The sequence below is a fragment of the Equus przewalskii genome, chromosome 21 (genome assembly GCF_037783145.1).
Source record: "Equus przewalskii isolate Varuska chromosome 21, EquPr2, whole genome shotgun sequence".
NCBI classification, from domain to species: Eukaryota; Metazoa; Chordata; class Mammalia; order Perissodactyla; family Equidae; genus Equus; species Equus przewalskii.
The window spans coordinates 45,956,339-45,975,019 of NC_091851.1; the positions used below are offsets into that span (position 1 = coordinate 45,956,339).

The window sequence follows — 18,681 nt, forward strand, 5'->3', positions numbered from 1 at the left end:
AGGGGAACTGGGCAGTGACAAATGAAGTCTGCCTGGTGTCTGTGTGGCAGGAATGCTGGGGGCAGTGTGTGCATGTGCGTGTCTGCGTGCATGTGTGTGCTTGCAGGGTGGGAGTGCATGCACTTTCACTATGTGTGTACATGTGTGCATGCGTGTGTGTGTGTTTGTGCACGTTTCCCCGCGCTGTGGCCACTCTGTGTATAACACAGGCGCCTGGCTGTGTGCTCCCCTCCGCAGCTCGGAAGGAGAAGGGCATCCGATGGCACACAGCCAGGAGGGAGGGCCGACTGTTGAGTGAGAGGAGCAGGGGACCAGCCACCCACAGCCCCCCTACCCCAACCGGCGTTTCTTAGCAACGGCCCTGCCACCAGGGCTATTTTGGGAACCGTAACTTTTCATTGAACATGATTGTGAGCCGGAGCTCTGAGCACAGCCCAGGGAAGTCCTGCGAGTCCACTAAGCTGCAGAAGCAGGTGGAGGAATGTGAGGGCTGCGTGTCAGGGTGGAGCCTTCGCTGTGCCCACGAGAGGCTGGAGACCTTTGGGGCTTCGAGCTTCAGTGTTCTGACCACTTTGTTGATGATGGAGACGTCATTGTTATTATCAACAGTGACAGTCATGGCAGCAAAGGGCCTGCCCCTTCCAAGTGTCCGTGTCCACATTTGTAAGCAGCAGTGGCAGCCTCGCCACACCTGGTTGTGAAGTTCAGCTGAGATGGTGCTTGTCGTGTGCCCTTGCTGCATCTCTGGCAGAGTGCACACCCTCGGTGCTGGCTGTCATCTACGTTCTCTGTCATTCAGGGCCAGGTAAGCTGGTGGCAGAGACCGTCACAACTGTGTCGAGTAAACCAGTCATGAGAGAGGGTCTGAAAAACTATAGTTCTGAGCTTTGTGACAACTGATTTTGTCCGCTGGGCGATCCTCTTGGCTTGCATCTGGGTCTTTTCTTAGCTCAGGGGTCAGCTGGCAAACTATAGCTGTGGGTCAAACCTGGCCCAGGACCTGTTTTGATAAGCCTCTGGGGCTAAGAATGGTTTTTAAACTTAAAGGGTTTTGGTAAAAATAAATTTAAGAAGAATATGCAGCATGGACTGTATGACCCACAAAGTCTGAAATATTGGCCATCTGCCCCTTTGTAGGAACAGGTCGCTAGCTCCTGGCCTGGGACCCGCGGTCAGGTGATGTGGCTGCACGGATGAGATCTTCCTCACCCCAAATCTCCCGACTTCTGGTGTGGCCGACCTTTCTGCCCTTCTTCTCAGGAGACAGAAGTGCAGTCAAGGGATGTGCAGGTGTGCAGTAGAGGGAATACGATGAGCAGTGATTACACGCTCCGATCCCTCGGAGGGCCTGGCCTGAGTCCTAGGCGTGGCAAGGACACTGTTAAGGGAGCCTGTGAAACTCTCTCCTGAGACTGCTGTTGTCACGTGGGCACAGGGGCCCAGGCCGAGTGGGCAGGCCATCACCCTTATGATGGTCTTCCTTGTCAGAAATCATCATCAAGAGCAGTAATGATAATTGTGAGCACATGTGCAGTGTTTATTCCATGCTGGGCATGTTACCTACATTAACTCATGTACTTCTCACACTGATGCCACAAAGCAAGTAGTAAGATTGTTGTCCCCATCTTATAGATGAGGAAACTGAGGCCCAGAGATGTTTACTGTGTAGGCACAAGCAGCCCCATCTGCAGTGGGGTGGGATGCACGGGTAGGGTGACCTGTCTCTGTCCACCCAGGGCACCTTTGAAAGTGAAAGGATGATTGAAGGACACAAGGACAGCAGGTAGAAATCAGGACTGACCCGGACACAGGGGGCCACCAACTCTGAAATAAACCTTTCCTCCTCCCCCCATCACTGTGATGGGAGCGCGTGGGAGGATGCTCTCCAGAATCCGAGCCAGGCTGGTCCCCACACGGCTACCTCCTGGCTATGTGAACACGTGCCCATCTTGTCACTGTTCTGCACCGTGGTGGCCTCGATGAACCAACTGTGAAGACTGAGGGGGTTGTGCAGGAGGCAGTGTGGGTGTGCCACGCATTGGGCTGTGATCTGTGTCTCAGAAGCTGGCTGAGTCTCCCAGCCTGGACCTGCCACCTTGTCGCTGTGTGACCTGGACCAGTTATTGTGCTGCTGAGCACTGAGCCCCTCATCAGTAAGATGTGACTCTGGGGGTGATCCATCAGTGGAAGGCCGGACCCTCAAAGGCTCCTGCAGCTGAGCCCCAAGCCAGGGAGGTACCGTGTCTTCCTTTCAGCCTAACTAGGTGCCTGGTGTCATCCTTTCTGGGACAGCCACCTGTCTGGATCTTGGGACTCCTTGCTCCCCCTCAGTGCTTGGCATGCCCCCATTCCTGGGCTCATCATGCCTCAGAGTGTGAACCACCAGGGGAGAAGGATTGCATCTTTTTAATCTCTGCCTTCCCAGGGTTGGCACAGTGCCAGACATGCAGTGGGTGATTGAGAAATGTTTGCGTAATGGGGGATCGACGGTGAGATGGTGGGTGCAGAGGCGAATTGGTTATCTGCAGCCACGAAAATGTCACATAATAAACAACCCCAGTACCTTGGAGGCGTACAGCAGCCAGTGTTTGTTGTCGTCTGTCTGGGTCGGCCTTGGCTGGCAGGACTAGGCACCTCATCTGTGCCCCGCCTGCCTCTCATCCCCCAGCAGGCTGGCCCTGGTGTGTCCCTGGGGTGAGGGCCAGGGTACACAGGAGGAGCAAGCAGGAATGTGCAAGCACTATTGAAGCCACTGCTGCATCAAACCCGCTGATGTCCCATTGGCCAAAGCAAGCCACAAGGCAGAGCCCAGGGTTAGGGTCGGAGGCCTTGTCCAGTCTCCCACAGATGTGGTGTGCACAGAGCAGACGCTGGTGGTGTTGCGATGCTTGGTGCTGTCTCGGGATGACAGGCTGTGGAGAGGGGCTCCTGGGATGTGTAGGAGAGGTGTAGGGTGCCACCCCAGGGCCTGGGATGGCATAGTTCCCAGGAAGTCACTATATGAACAAAAGCGTGTAGGAAGAGAGGACAGCCTCAACTGACAGCTGAATTTCCTTGCAGATGCTGAAAGCAAAGCATGCAACCCTGACGGTGGCCCCCGAGCCACACAGAGTGAGCCGTCCACTCCCAAGCAGGAGGCGCTGACTTCAGGACAGGCCCAGCCGGGAAGCCCCGCAGCCACTGGGACGGACCAGGCTTCCTTAGAGGAGCCACTGTCCTCCGACACTCATTCAGACGATGCAGGTACTGGCTGGAGACCGTGTGGGGTTGAGCTGCTGCCAGGATGGGCTTCAGCCTGGGCTGGCAAGGGGGGTCCCTGTCAGGGCCTGGGCAATGGCTCCTGGGAAACCATCCTCAGAGGCACAGCCAGACCCCAGGCTCTGAGCCCTGCTGCGCTCCACCGTGTGGCCAAATTTAGCTGTTTGCTGGAGCATTTTCTCCAGTGTAATGATGTCCACTGGTGGTCTTCCCATATGCCTTTCTGCCGGGATAGCTTTGCTTGTTCACTGGGAGCTCCTGAGCAGGAAAATTCTCCCCAAAGGAGCCAGGGTCCCGTGGGAGCATCTTAGCTGACCCCAAGGCAGTAGGGCGGGACGGAGGGAGAGGACCTTCCTGCTGGCCTAAATCCTGCAGCAGGCAGCTGCCTCCTCCACAGAGGGTGGCCTCTTTCCCGGCAGAGTGCCTCAGGGCCTGCCCACAGTGCCCCGGGGCTGCTGGGTGCAGGTGAATGCGCAGTGTGTCCCCCGCCCACGTGCGGGGCACTCCTTTCCGTGGCTCCACCAGGCGTGTGTGGCGCCTTGCTCTAAGCTGCATTTTCCCCATCTGTTAAATGGGAAGACACTGGGGCCTGTATCAGGGTTCTTTGGGGGGTGGGAGGAGCTTAGTGCAGTGTCCGCCACACGCAGTGATTGTAGGTGGTGGCCGTGGGGCCCGTGCTGGCCGTGGGGCCCGTGGTGGCCCTGGTGCAGGTTCTTGTGTTGTTATTATTCTAATAGGCCAGGAGAGTTGCCAGCTGTGGGGAAGGGGAGGCCAAAGGGAAGGAGGCACAGAGAGGAAGAAAGCATGAACTGACCCAAAGCCTCTGGGTGCTTTGAGATGCCCCCCCCAGCCTACTCTCTCGGACCCGTTAGGAGCGTCTTTATAGAGATATTCCGGGAGACCTCCCTGTTAAGCTGGAAGCCTGTTCCCTTGTAAACTACAAGCATGGCTGTGCCAGGCCCAACATGGGGCTGGAGCTTGAGCTGTGTGTCCCCAAGTGTGGGAGGTTGGAAATCCTAGCCGAGGGGTGGAGCCTGCTGGGGCACTGTGGCCGGTGGGCATCCCGTTCTCTGCTGCTTCCTTCTGGCACAGGAGTCTCACAGCTATACTTTCACTGCTGCCCCATGTACAGCGTCCCTCGGGTGTCAGCAGGCAGCTGCCAGGAGACCTGCTCGCCCTCCCTGGAGTGGCTGGGCTGCTCCAGTTCCACCCAGCGTGGGGGTGACAGATGTTTGAGGTCTGAAGAGTTCTGGCCCTTGGGATAGTCGTGGCCTCTCCCAGGGGCCCTCTTGGCATGCCAGTGTCCCCGTGTCCCCCACATCAGACTTCAGGTTGGTGGTTGGCATGACTCTGATGGCCAAGCGAAGCGTTCACTGCCTCCCATCGGTGGCTCTTGTAGCCAGTCCCTGCCCTTGGCCACCGCCCCCTGCTGGCACCTGGCGCTTCGCTGTGGTGCGTTCTGTCTGCTTGCTGGGCTCTGAGGACTGTGCCTGCTCCCGTCAATGGCCCTCTGACCTCGGGCACTCTTTCGCCACATGCTTGGTTTGGGGACAGATTCTTGAGAGCAGAGTTGGTTTGCTGAGACTATAAATTTGCAGTAAGGACCTTCTCCTGAGCGAGACGTGCTGTTGGGTCTGGGATCATAAACCTGGTGACCTCCTGAGCTAAGTTCGTGGCGGCAGGTGCACGCACAGAGCCTCCTCCCCAAGTCTGAGGCTGGGGCACCTGAGCTGGGGCCTGAGGGATAAGTAGGAGTTGGCCAGACTCTCTGTGAGGGAGAGAGCATCCTGGACAGCAAGAAGGACACCTGTGGAGGCTGAGAACGGGGTCAAGGACCAGGTGTAAGTAACATTGGCTGTGTGGGTCAGAAGGCCTCTGTGCAACCACTCACCTCTGCTCTCATAGCACGAAAGCCGCCGTGGCGGGGTGCACATGGAGGGGAAGGGCTGTGAGCCAGCAAACTTGGTGTGCAAAAGCAGCCCCCAGGCCAGAGTTCGGCAGGTGTGGTTGGCCTGGGAGAGGAAAGGCCAGAGGAATTTGGCAGAGCTGAAGGCTTGTGAGGGTGGCCAGAGCCTGGGTAGGATGGGGGGGGATGGGGTGGCAGCCCTTCCCTGTGGGCAGTTGGAGCCTCTGGGACAGGGGTGGGGATGAATGACAAGGGGGTTTGCAGGTAAGAGGAGTCCTGGCCTCAGGGTGGGGCGGGGCCTGGGGGAACTGGGCCTGGTCAGCGTGTGGGCCACACCATGCAGACGCATCGCTCAACTGGGCTCTGTGCTCCTCCTGCCCCAGTGCGGTCCCAGCCCCCTGGGGCTGAGAGATGACTTTATGTGGGTGGCACATGCAAACAACCAGAGAACATTTTAATAGGGACGTTTATTTTCATTAATTGGGGCGAGTGGTGTGGACTTCTCATTCAGGGTAGTGGAAGAGATTTTCTTTTCCTAATAAGTTGAAATAAAAAGTATGCATTCGCTTAAGTAAGACACAGCAGTGTCAGGAGTGCCCAGAAACGTCTGCTCTGAAGCAGGGCCCGAAGCCCGGCTGCAGCAAGACCCGGTCACTCCTTGCGGTGCAGGGAGCATGGTGGCAGCTCGTGATCTTTGGCATAAGGCTGAGACGACAAGAGCTGACCCCTCGGCCAGTCGTGTGCAGGGTGCTGTTCTGAGCCCTGCACATACATCAGCTCCTTTAACCTTGGAAATACCTCTCAGAGATCAGCACTACTGTTGTCCCCTTTACTCACAATGAAATGGAGGTACACAGGGTGATAACTCATCCAAGGGTAAATACTTTGGGAATTGAGAGCAACATCTGTGAATCAGGCCGACTCAGGTCTGAGATTTTGACTGAACTCCTCCCTAAGCTGTGTGACCATGGACAAGTCACTCAACCTCTCTGAGCCTGTGTTGTCAACTATAAATGTGGGTAATCATTGCACCGACCTCTCAGGGTTACTAAAATTGAATTAGGTAATCCCCAGGAATCACTTAGCTCAGTCCTGACACACTGAATGCTCAGAAAGTGCTGCTGCTGCTGCTAGTGATTGTTACCATCATTATTGTCGTTGTCATCACTGTTTTCGTCATCATCATTATTTTATTGTCGTCATGATGGAAAAGCAGCCCTTGGAGAGTGATACCTTGATACACAGTGTTTGGCTGCCTGCCAATGCCCCAAGGCCCTGTGTTTAGCAGCTCGTGTGTTTTGGGGTGTGGGTCCACCTGCATTTTGCTACTGAGCTGGGATGCCCTGGGGTCTCCTGCAGCCCTGCAGGCCTGGAGTCCTGCACTGCTGACCACCACTGTGGCTCCAGGTGTCTGTGGAGAAGCCTGGCCTTGAGCACAGCCCTCCAGTGAGGGAGCAGATCATAATTTAATGCGGGGACATTAAACTCACTCCTTAAAAAATTGCAATCCAGCGTTTAAAAATCGAGGGCATTCACAAAAATCCACACGTGCAGCTAGCTTTTTTCAACTATCAAAGTTCAGGATGCACTGGGCTGGTGTCCCCACGCAGCGACTGTTGCTGGGAGCTGAGAGGGGTCGTTCCTTGTGGGGGTCTCTCAGTAACGCCTCTTGTCCTGCAAAGCCTAGCATGTTTGCTGTCTGCACCGCACGTAAAAAGTGCACCAAGCCCTGTTCTAGGGAACAGTGGGGAGAGAGCCGTACAGACGTAAGTCAGTCAAACGTGCTTCATCAGGACGTACAGTAAGTCGTGAGTGTCATGCGTGGTTGAGGGTCAGTTACTCCTGTCCCTGGATCTGAGCCCTACGTCGGGGTTCCTATGACGACACAGGAGCCTCGGCTGGGAGTTTAGTCGAGGAGAAGTGACCTCTGCTGGTGGGGTGGGACAGGGATGGCCTGAGGGAGGGACACCAAGTGCACGGAACATGCAAAGCTGATGCTGTCTTCTCCATTTTTTAATTTTTAGTGGGTTTTTTTTTTTTTCTGAGGAAGATTAACCCTGAGCTAACATCTGCCACCAATCCTCCTCGTTTTGCTGAGGAAGACTGGCCCTGAGCTAACATCAGTGCCCATCTTCCTCTATTTTATATGTGGGATGCCTGCCACAACATGGCTTGACAAGCGGTGCGTAGGTCCGCACCCGGGATCCGAACCACAGAACCCTGGGCCACCAAAGCAGAGCATGTGAACTTAACTGCTGTGCCACCAGGCCGGCCCCTACACTTTTTTCTTTTAATCCGAAAGGGCACTTAAGACTTTAACAGAGGTTAAAATTTCTGTTTCGACAAGATTCTGAACTATAATGGTAGCTAGACTCACATGAGATGGAGGGGAAGATGTAGGCTTAGAGAGATGTTGAAAAGCCGGTTTCCCAGCCCGTGGACCCCTCAGACAGGTCAGGGACATGAGGGGACATAGTGCATGATGAGCATGGATGGGTGTTGTGGGAAGAGGTGGGAGGAGGGTTCTTGGTGAGAGTTGCCGGTTTGTTGAGACCTCTGTCAGAGTGGAGGCTGGGGGGACCCACACTTCCACCTTGGGCTAATGGGATGGGGGAACCTCCATTGGGCTGTCAGAAGCTTTCCTTGGGATCTCTCTGGTTGGGGAGGTGTGGGCTGTGACCACTGACTCTCTCCTGGAAAATCCAGAGCTGTCTTGTCTAGTACAGTAGCCACTAGCTGCATGGTTAGTTACATTAATTAAAACCAAATGAAATTAAAAATTCAGCTCCCCAGGAGAAGATCCAAGATGGCCGCATGAGTAGTCTTCCTTGTCTCTCCCCCTTCGAATCTACAACTAATTGGACATTCATCGCTTAACAAAGGATATCCATATAGCATCTCAGGACGCCTGAGAGACCCATGCTGCTATACATTGGAAGGCGGACGGTCTTCCCTCTGGGAAGAGGTGGAGATAGGTGAAAACTCTCCGACCCCGACCCCGAACAGCCTAGTACCTGCAAGCGGCTTTCTTCCAGCGGATGCCCCCAGAACATCGACACACACCTAGGGCAGGAGGGAGCGCACACCAGAAGAGCCATGGTGGAAACAGGTGACCAGAGCCCTACCTAAGCCCCCCGCAATTACACCTAAGCCCAGAGGGAAGCTCCAGAGTTACACACCTGAGTCGGCGGAGAAAACCTCTACCTGCCATTAGCGGGTAGGCCCCGCCTAGCATCCACAATGCCGGCAGGCTCCCGGAGAGAATCCCAAATGGCGCGGCGGCTTGCCAGCTGCTGCTGCCAGCCCCACTGACTGCCGGGCGGGGCTCGGGACTACCGGAGATCTCCTGGGACAGGACTGGGGCTGGGTGGAGCTCCAGCGGCTGGCTCCGCGGCCCAGGGGGGAAACTCCGGAGTTCCGCCCAGGCAGCAGGCAAAGTGTCTACCTGCCATTAGCGGAGAGGCCCCGCCCAGCATCCACAACGCCAGGAGGGTCCCGGAGAGGAGAATACCAGGCAGGGCAGCAGCTGGCCATCTGCCACTGAACTCAAGGTCTCCAGCTATCCCCCAGACAGGGCAAGGGGCTCCCCGAGATCCTGGGTGAGAGGACTGGGGCTGGGTGGAGTTCCAGCGACCCGGCTCTGTAGCCCAGGGGGAAACCCTACAGTCTCACAGTAGCCTCAGCGAAAGCCTCTGCACAGCACTAGTAGAGAGCACCCGTCCAGCAACCACAAGGCTGGAAGACCCTGGGACAAAAGTAGCATAGCTAGGTGAGCTAACCACAGACTGCAGAAGATGCCCATAGCTCTGCTGTGACCCATAGTGGACAAGTGAGATTTTGTGGGTGCCAACAGTGATGGAGCTGCAAATATAACTGATCCTGCCCCTGGCCACTGGAAAAGCCCATAACACAGCTGCAGACCCTAAGGAGGGAGCACGTCTAGGTGGTCTGCAACAGTAGGCACCAGCAGCCTGAAGCCCCCCTGGGACGGCCCTCACAGCTGAAGAAAGAACCCACAGGACCACTGTGACTGCGAGGAGGGGCCCAGGCCCAGTTAGCAACAGTGGATAGGGTTCCTGGTTGGTGCAGTATAAACAGCTGTCCCCCCACCACATCAGTAGAAACAAGTGGAAGCAGTAACTAAACTCTATCTCTATGTGGAGGCACAAATCTACACCATCAAGCAATATGAAAAAATATATTAAATCTCCAGAACAGAAGGAAAATAACAAATACACAGAAAACAATCCCAAAGAAAATGAAATATATAACCTAAATGATGATGACTTCAAAACAGCCATCATTAAAAAACTCAGTGAGTTAAGAGAGAATTCAGATAGACAACTCAACGAGTTCAGGAGCTATGTCACAAAAGAGTTTGATACATAAAGAAGAACCAAACAGAAGTACTGGAAATGAAGAACACAATAGAGGAGATTAAGAAAAATCTAGATGCACTGAACAGTAGGGCCGATAATATGGAGGAAAGAATTAGCAATTTGGAAGATAGGAATATAGAAGTGCTGCAGGCAGAGGAGGAGAGAGAAGTAAGACTAAAAAGAAATGAAGAAACTCTCCAAGAAAGATGCAACGTAAGGATTATAGGTATACCAGAGGGAGAAGAGAGGGAGAAGGGGGCAGAAAGCCTATTCAAAGAAATAATGGCTGAGAACTTCCTAAACCTGGTGAGAGAGATGGAACTTCATGTGACATAAGCCAATAGCTCTCCAAACTTTATCAATGCAAGAAGACCAACCCCGAGGCATATAGTAGTGAAGCTAGCAAAAGTCAATGACAAGGAGAGAATACTAAGGGCAGCCAGGCAGAAGAAATTAACCTACAAAGGAACCCCCATCAGGCTATCAGCAGATTTCTCAGCAGAAACTTTACAGGCTAGAAGAGAGTGGAATGATATATTCAAAAATCTGAAGGACAAAAACCTACAGCTGAGAGTTCTCTACCCAGCGAAAAAATATCCTTCAAATATGATAGAGAAATAAAAACTTTCCCAGATAAACAAAAATTAAGGGAGTTCATTGCCACAAAACCTCCTCTTCAGGAAATGCTCAGGAAAACCCTCATTCCTGAAAAATCAAAAAAAGGAAAGGGGCTACAAAACCAAGAGCAAAGGAGATAAGTAGAAGGACAACAACAGAGAGTAGCAGCTCTCCATCAGAACAGACTAAACCACGGGACGAGAAACAAAGGAAATAGAAGAAAACCGGAAAACAAGACATAAAATGGCAGTGGTAGGCCCCCACATTTCAATAATCACTCTAAATGTAAATGGATTGAACTCTCCAATCAAAAGACACAGAGTGGCAGGATGGATCAAAGAACAAGACCCAACAATATGCTGCCTCCAGGAAACACACCTCAGCCCCAAAGACAAACACAGACTCAGAGTGAAGGGATGGAGAACAATACTCCAAGCTAATGATGAACAAAAGAAAGCAGGTGTCGCTATACTAATATCAGACAAAGTAGACTTCAAAGCAAAACAGATAAAGAAAGACAAAGAGGGACAGTATATAATGATAAAAGGGACTCTCCACCAGGAAGACATAACACTTATAAATATATATGCACCCAACACAGGAGCACCAAAATTTGTAAAGCAACTCTTAACAGAACTAAAAGAAGACATCAACAACAATACAATAATAGTAGGGGACCTCAACACACCATTAACACCAATGGACAGAACATCCAGACAGAAAATCAACAAGGAAATTATAGAATTAAATGAAAAATTAGACCAGATGGACTTAACAGATATATATAGAACACTTCATCCAAAAACAGCAGGTTACACATTCTTCTCAAGTGCACATGGAACATTCTCAAGGATAGACCATATTTTGGGAACCAAAGCAAACATCAATAAATACAAGAGAGTTGAAATAATATCAAGCATCTTTTCTCATCATAATGCTATGAAACTAGAAATCAACTACAAGAATAAAGCAGAGAAAGGTGCGAAAATGTGCACACTAAACAACATGCTTCTGAACAAACAATGGATTATTGAAGAAATTAAAGAAGAATCAAATATTATCTGGAGACAAATGAAAAGGAGAACACGACATACCAAATCATTTGGGATGCAGCAAAAGCAGTCCTAAGAGGGAAATTCATTGCAATACAGGCTCACCTCACTAAACAAGAAAAAGCTCACATAAGCAACCTCAAACGACACCTAACAGAATTAGAAAAAGAAGAACAAACAAAGCCCAGAGTCAGTAGAAGGAGGGAAATAATAAAAATAAGAGCAGAAATAAACGATATTGAAACAAAAAAGACAGTAGAAAGGATCAATGAAACAAAGAGTTGGTTCTTCGAAAAAATTAACAAAATCGACAAACCCTTAGCCAGACTCACCAAGAAAAGAAGAGAGAAATCTCAAATAAATAAAATTAGGAATGAGAGAGGAGAAATCACAACAGATACCAATGAAATACAAGGGATCATAAGAGAATACTATGAAAAACTATATGCCAACAAATTGAACAACCTAGAAGAAATGGACAAATTCCTAGACTCCTACAACCTCCCCAAACTGAATCAGGAAGAAATGGAGAATCTGAATAGGCCAATCACAAGTAAAGAAATAGAAACAGTAATCAAAAACCTCCCCAAAAATATGAGTCCAGGACCAGACAGCTTCTCTGGAGAATTCTACCAAACATTCAAAGGAGATTTAATACCTATCCTTCTCAAACTATTCCAGAAAATTGAGGAAGATGGAGTACTCCGTAACACATTCTGTGAAGCCAACATCACTCTGATCCCCAAACCTGACAAGGACAACACAAAGAAGGAGAACTAAAGGCCGATATCACTGATGAACATAGATGCAAAAATCCTCGGCAAAATTCTGGCAAACCGAATACAGCAATACATCAAAAAGATTATACACCATGATCAAGTCAGATTTATACCAGGGACACAGGGATGGTTCAACATCCGCAAGTCAATCAACGTGATTCACTACATTAACAAATTGAGAAACAAAAACCACGTGATCATCTCAATAGATGCAGAGAAAGCATTTGACAAGATCCAACATCAATTTATGATAAAAACCCTCAATAAAATGGGTATAGAAGGAAAGTACCTCAACATAATAAAAGCCATATATGACAAACCCACAGCCAACATCATACTCAATGGACAAAAACTGAAAGCCATCCCTCTGAGGACAGGAACAAGACAAGGGTGTCCACTTTCATGACTCTTATTCAACATAGTACTGGAGGTGTTGGCCAGAGCAATTAGGCAGGAAAAAGAAATAAAAGGAATCCAAATAGGTAATGAAGAAGTAAAACTCTTGCTGTTTGCAGACGACATGATCTTATATATAGAAAACCCCAAAGAATCCATAGAAAAACTATTAGAAACAATCAACAACTACAGCAAAGTTGCAGTGTATAAAATCAACATACATAAATCAGTAGCATTTCTATACACTAACAATGAACTAACAGAAAAAGAACTCAAGAACTCAATCCCATTCACAATCGCAACGAAAAGAATAAAATACCTTGGGGTAAATTTAACCAAGGAAGTGAAGGATCTATACAATGAAAACTACAAGACTTTCTTGAAAGAAATTGACGATGACATAAAGAGACGGAAAGACATTCCATGCACATGGATTGGAAGAATAAACATAGTTAAAATGTCCATACTACCTAAAGCAATGTACAGATTCAACGCTATCCCAATCAGAATCCCAAGGACATTCTTTACAGAAATTGAACAAAGAATCCTAAAATTCATATGGGGCAACAAAAGACTGCGAATTGCTAAAGCAATCCTGAGTAAGAAAAACAAAGCCAGAGGCATCACAATCCCTGATTTCAAAACATACTACAAAGCTACAGTAATCAAAACAGCATGGTACTGGTACAAAAACAGGTTCACAGATCAGTGGAACAGAATTGAAAGCCCAGAGATAAAACCACACATCTATGGACAGCTCATCTTCAGCAAAGGAGCAGAGGGCCTACATTGGAGAAAAGAAAGTCTCTTTAACAAATGGTGCTGGGAAAACTGGACAGCCACATGCAAAAGATTGAAAATTGGCCATTCTTTTTCACCACACACCAAAATAAACTCAAAATGGATCAAAGACCTAAAGATTAGGCCTGAAACAATAAGTCTTCTAGAAGAGAATATAGGCAGTATACTCTTTGACATCAGTTTCAAAAGAATCTTTTCGGACACTATAACTCCTCAGATGAGGGAAACAATAGACAGAATAAACAAATGGGACTTCATCAGACTAAAGAGCTTCTTCAAGGCAAGGGAAAACGGGATTGAAACAAAAAAACAGCCCACTAATTGGGAAAAATATTTACAAGCCACTTATCTGACAAAGGGTTAATCTCCATAATATACAAAGAACTCACACAGCTTAACAACAAAAAAACAAACAACCCGATCAAAAAATGGGCAGAGGACATGAATAGACGTTTCTCCAAAGAAGATATAAGTATGGCCAATAGACACATGAAAAGATGTTCATCATCGCTGATCATCAGGGAAATGCAAATCAAAACTACACTAAGATATCACCTTACACCCGTTAGATTGGCAAAAATATTCAAAACCAAGAGTGACAAATGTTGGAGAGGTTGTGGAGAAAAAGGAACCCTCATACACTGTTGGTGGGAATGCAAACTAGTGGAGCCACTATGGAAAACAGTATGGAGATTTCTCAAAAAGTTAAAAATAGAAATACCTTATGACCCAGCCATCCCACTACTGGTTATCTATCCTAAGAACCTGAAATCAGCAATCCCAAGAGTCCCTTGCACCCCTATGTTCATCGTAGCGTTATTTACAATAGCCAAGACGTGGAACCAATCTAAATGCCCAGAAACTGACGATTGGATAAAGAAGATATGGTATATATACACAATGGAATACTACTCAGCCATAAAAAAGGACAAAATTGTTCCATTCGCATCAACATGGATGGACCTCGAGGGTATTATGTTAAGGGAAATAAGCCAGACAGAGAAAGACGAACTCTATATGACTCCACTCATAGGTGGAAGTTAACATATAGACAAGGAGAACTGATCGGTGGTTACCAGGGAAAAGAGGGGGTTGGGGGAGGACACAAAGGGTGAAGTGGTGTACCCACAACATGACTAACAATAATGTACAACTGAAATCTCACAAGGTTGTAATCTATCATAATCTTAATAAAAAAAAATTCAGCTCCCCAGTCATACCAGCCACTTGTCAGGTGCTCATTGGCCACACGTAGCTAGTGGCTACTGTAATGGATAGGGTGGAAACGTTTCCATCATCTCAGAAAGCTCCGTCGGGCAGCACTGAGTGTGAGAGCTAGCTGTGTGTACACTTTGGTGCACAGGCGGGGGAGTTTTTGCTGTTTGGATTGGCGAGCCCTTCCAGAGTTTTCTGCACCAGCAGAGACCCTGTGACCCACAAAGCCAAAACCCTTTACAGAAAATGTTTGCTGACCCCTAGTTTGGCAAATGGATATGGGACAGGGCGAACCACAAGGCTGGGAGCTCAGAGGCCATGCTGAGATCCAGGCAGAGGCCATGGCAGGTGCCACTGGGAGGACAAGTGGACACTTGTGAGAAATATTTTGGAAGTAGAGGACACAGGATTTATCCATGAATTAGATAGAAGGGGCGAGGTACAGGGTGGAGAAGGCAAGAGAGGGATCAATTGTTGTGTCCAGTCTGACTGCACAGTTGGGGACGGCGGGCTGTGTAGTAAGCCTGGTGAAGATGGGGATTTGTCTTGGTCAATGCCATGTCCACAGCTCATAGATGAGTGCCTGGGCCCTGTAATGGTTTAAGGACATTTGCAAGATGGATGGATGGATGAGTGAGAGAGAAGGGGAAGACTGGGAAGGGGTTTCTTATGGGAAATCAAGAGATGGGTTTGGATGTGTTCCATTGTACCTATTTGACCTCCAGATGGAGATGTCAAAGTGGCTGATAATGTACGAGTCTGGAGCTCTGAGGAAAGGACAAGGGTTGACAGAGATGGGATTGGTTCTAAAGCCAGAGGACTGGATGGGATCACCCAGTGAGAGAGTTAGATGGAGTCAAGGACCAACAGGTGGATTCTGGGACAGCCCAGGTGGAGCCTGCGAGAGGCTGAGCAGGTGCAGCCAGTGTGGCAGGAGGGAACCAAGGCAGAACCAGGAGAGTGTGGTGTCCAGAAGCCAAAGAGAAAAGTGTTCAAGGTGGGGAGACTGAAGGACTGTGCTGAGACAGATCCAGGTGGGCCTGCTCTGGCTGAGCCAGGGTGGGGACCCTGCCCCGGGCCCGCTCTGTGTCCTGTTAAGCCTGCCTTTGGCAACACTGCCAAGAGAACCATGGAGTCCAGTTCAGACACTGCTCACCTTGTCCAGACTCACAGGTCTGTGGAAGGAGACTGTGTCCCAGAGGGAGAAACTGGCCTGTCCGTGTTTCCATGGTGGCAGGACCCAGGCTTGTGCTGTGAGTGTGTCACAGCTCTGGAGCTCGCTGTGGGCCTTGCTCACAAGTAGATGCTACAACGTGTCTCTTCAGAAATCTAAATAGTGTCTACCTCAAGTGGTGGTTCCCAACCATGGGCATTTTCCCCCTCCCGCCCACCCCTGGGGACATTGGGCAGTGTCTGGAGACATTTTTGGTTGTCAGAACTGTTGGCATCTGAGCCTGCAGAGCCCAGGGATGCTGCTAAACATCTTACAGGGCAGCCCCTCACAACAAAGAATTGTCTGGCCCAAAATGTCAGCAGTGCCGAGGTTGAGAACCCCTGACTTGGAACGAGAGGGAGACTCATCCATGGTCTAAAATCACCTTTTACCTCAGGCCGCGTGGCCCATGACTGTCCAAAGTTGGACAAGTGCTGCTCAGCTTCAGACCTCCCTCTGGGACCTCACGTCAGCCTCACCTCCCTTGTAGTGGGCAGAATTAGGTATTTTATACAGATATTTGTACAGATGAGGAAACAGAGGCTCAGAGAGGTAGAGACCAAGGTCACACGTCTGGAAATGAGTCAAACACAACAGAGGAAGGGGTGGATGTGGGTGACTGACATGCTTGAGGCCAAGTAAGTCCTTCCTGTGCCATCTGTCCACCCCAGAAACCATGACTTTGGAAACATGTGGGGTGCCCAGAGGACAGAAACTGAGCCTGTACAGAGTACCGCGAGCTCCTGCCAGCCCCAGGCCTGGTGCTTCCAGCTGCAAGCTTGGCCGCTGAGGGCTTGGGTCCGGAGCATCGTCTCCCAGGCTTAGTGTCCACTGCCCTGTGCTGATTTACACAAGACAGGAAACCCAACAAAGTCGTTGGACTGGTGCTCACATGGTGAGAAAGGACATTTCCATGCTCACATGTAGCTTAACAAGGAAACCGCACAACTGTTTTTACCTAGAAAACACAAAATGTTTATTTTAATGTTATTATTAGTGCAAAATTCATTAAATAAAACAATCAGAATTGAAGACTCATAGAAGTTGTAGGTTACATTTCATGGGACATAATGATAGTCTTGAAATCTAGGAGTCTTTAAAAACTATTAGCAAATAACACATTTGAGGATAGTTTTATAAATAATAATAACAATAACAGTGTGGGTATCCATGCAGGACACAGGAGCAAGCAGCATCCTGTGACGGTTGTTCTCAGTTCAGGCTAACTTCATGATACAGAGCTGAGCTGCCTTCTGCAGGAGGTGGGGAAGGGGCATCTCCTTTCTCAGATTTTGCACATCAGGAATTAGAAGAGCCAGCCCTTCTAAGGCAAAGTCTTCATTTGCATGAGCTTCACAAGAGTAAGGGCCAGGCCTGAGGTTTTCAACTCCCAACAGGGACAGTAAAAGAATAGAAGTGGTGATAACAATGGGACATGCAGTCTTCGCTTCTAAAGTGTGGCTGGAAGCTCTGGAAGGTAAGGAGTGGGCGTGCCTCAGTCCGCACTGTGTTTTCAGCACCGCGGACAGCGCCCTGCCCACGGTAGGCCCTCCGGGAGCATTTCCTGGTGGATGGATGAGTCCCACCCAGTGACTTCAGGTCCAGTCGGGCTGTCCCCGGGGAGTGTTAGTGTCTTCCTCCTTATGTGTTTGTAATGATGAAACGAGGCAGTGTGTGGTCAGGGCCTTGCCCAGGGCTGGGCACCGGGGATGTGCTCTGGGGAGGCAGGGTGTGCTGGGGTCCTGAGGTGGGATGAGAGGCTGCCTCTCTTGCCCCAGGGAGGAAGGAATAAAGGGGATGTCAGGGACAGTAGGTTTGTGTTTGAGTTAGGAATCTGAGGAGAGCCCCCCATCTGACGGCCTCAGTTTCCCTTGTAAAGCTGGAGGTGAAGCTGCCTGGGAGAAGGTGAAGGGGAAGTGAGAAGCTGGAGGTCGGAAAGGGACAGAAAGGTTTGAAGCATGTGACTGCAGGGGAGGCAGAGTTGAGAGGCCTGGAGGGGAGGTGCCTGAGATGGCCACAATGGTGCTTCTGTGTCACTGTCTTTCTCCTGCGGCACTTGGCAGGGATGGAACCAGCAGATGAAGACTTCGTCCAGAGATGGGATTTTTCCAGAGAGTTAAATGAGAAGGAAGTGAGGCAGAGGACTTGGAGGATATCCTGGGAAGGTTGTTGCAGTGATGGATGGTGGGACTTGAGCTGGATAAAGAGAAAAGTGAGAAAGGAGAGGGTTGATGGATTGGGAGAAAGCAGAGGGGTGGATAGGCTCAGGAGGCAGTGCTCAAGGAGGTGGAGGAGCAGTTCTGGGGGATCCTGAGCCAGCAGCTGGAAGGAGAGGGGAAGGGGGCCCTGGGCAGGCTGACGCTCCTTAAAGGCTGACCCTGCCCCTCTCCCACCCCTGGTCTTGGCCGGCATGCCTGGGGGCAGGGCTGCTGAAAACCAGACATGTAAAATCAGTGGCTGCTGATTCTGAGGGTCTGCAATGTGCCAGTCACACATCTCATTGTCATTTCTTGTTTAAACCTTGCAACAATCCTGTGAGGGACTTTTGTTGTTAGTGTAATGTATGTGTTGGAGAAGAGAATAATTTTCTCTCAACCTTTGTGGGCTCTTGGGTGAGACAACCCTGTAATAAGAGACAGATTAACAAGAGAAAAACAGAAGTTTAATAACACATATACCTTCTGGGAGAGACCCAGGAAAACCGAGTAACTAGCTAAAATGGCTGAAGCCACCACCTTAAATAGCATCTTCAGCTAAAGACAAAAGAAGATGTTGGGGGTGAGGGGGAGTCAGTTACGAGAGGTGACCAGGAAAAGTACAGTAAACAAGGCTAAGGTTATTATGCAGATTTAAGTCCTGGCCTTCTGCATTGATAAGAGTTTCTAGAGATAAGGTCATCCCCTCTTCCTGGTACATCAAGGGAGACACCCTTACAAATGGAGATTATCTTTAAGATAACCAGCCTAAATTAATCCTTATGCCAAAGAAACGTATTTTGGGGTGACAAATTCCACTCCTCTTCACATATGTGGGTCAGTGGAGGCACAGGAAGTTTAGTAACTTG

The 18,681-nt window shown here is 49.7% G+C and overlaps 1 protein-coding gene across 3 annotated transcripts in view; it reads left to right on the plus strand.

Annotated features, from left to right (window-relative positions):
- PHACTR3 (phosphatase and actin regulator 3) overlaps positions 1–18,681 on the plus strand; it is a 244,185-nt gene that overhangs the window by 147,445 nt on the left and 78,059 nt on the right. For all 3 annotated transcript variants that reach the window (XM_070588589.1, XM_070588587.1, XM_070588588.1), the window contains exon 4: positions 3,061–3,243. In XM_070588589.1, coding sequence (XP_070444690.1) covers positions 3,061–3,243 — 183 coding nt within the window. The remainder of the gene's footprint in view (positions 1–3,060; positions 3,244–18,681) is intronic.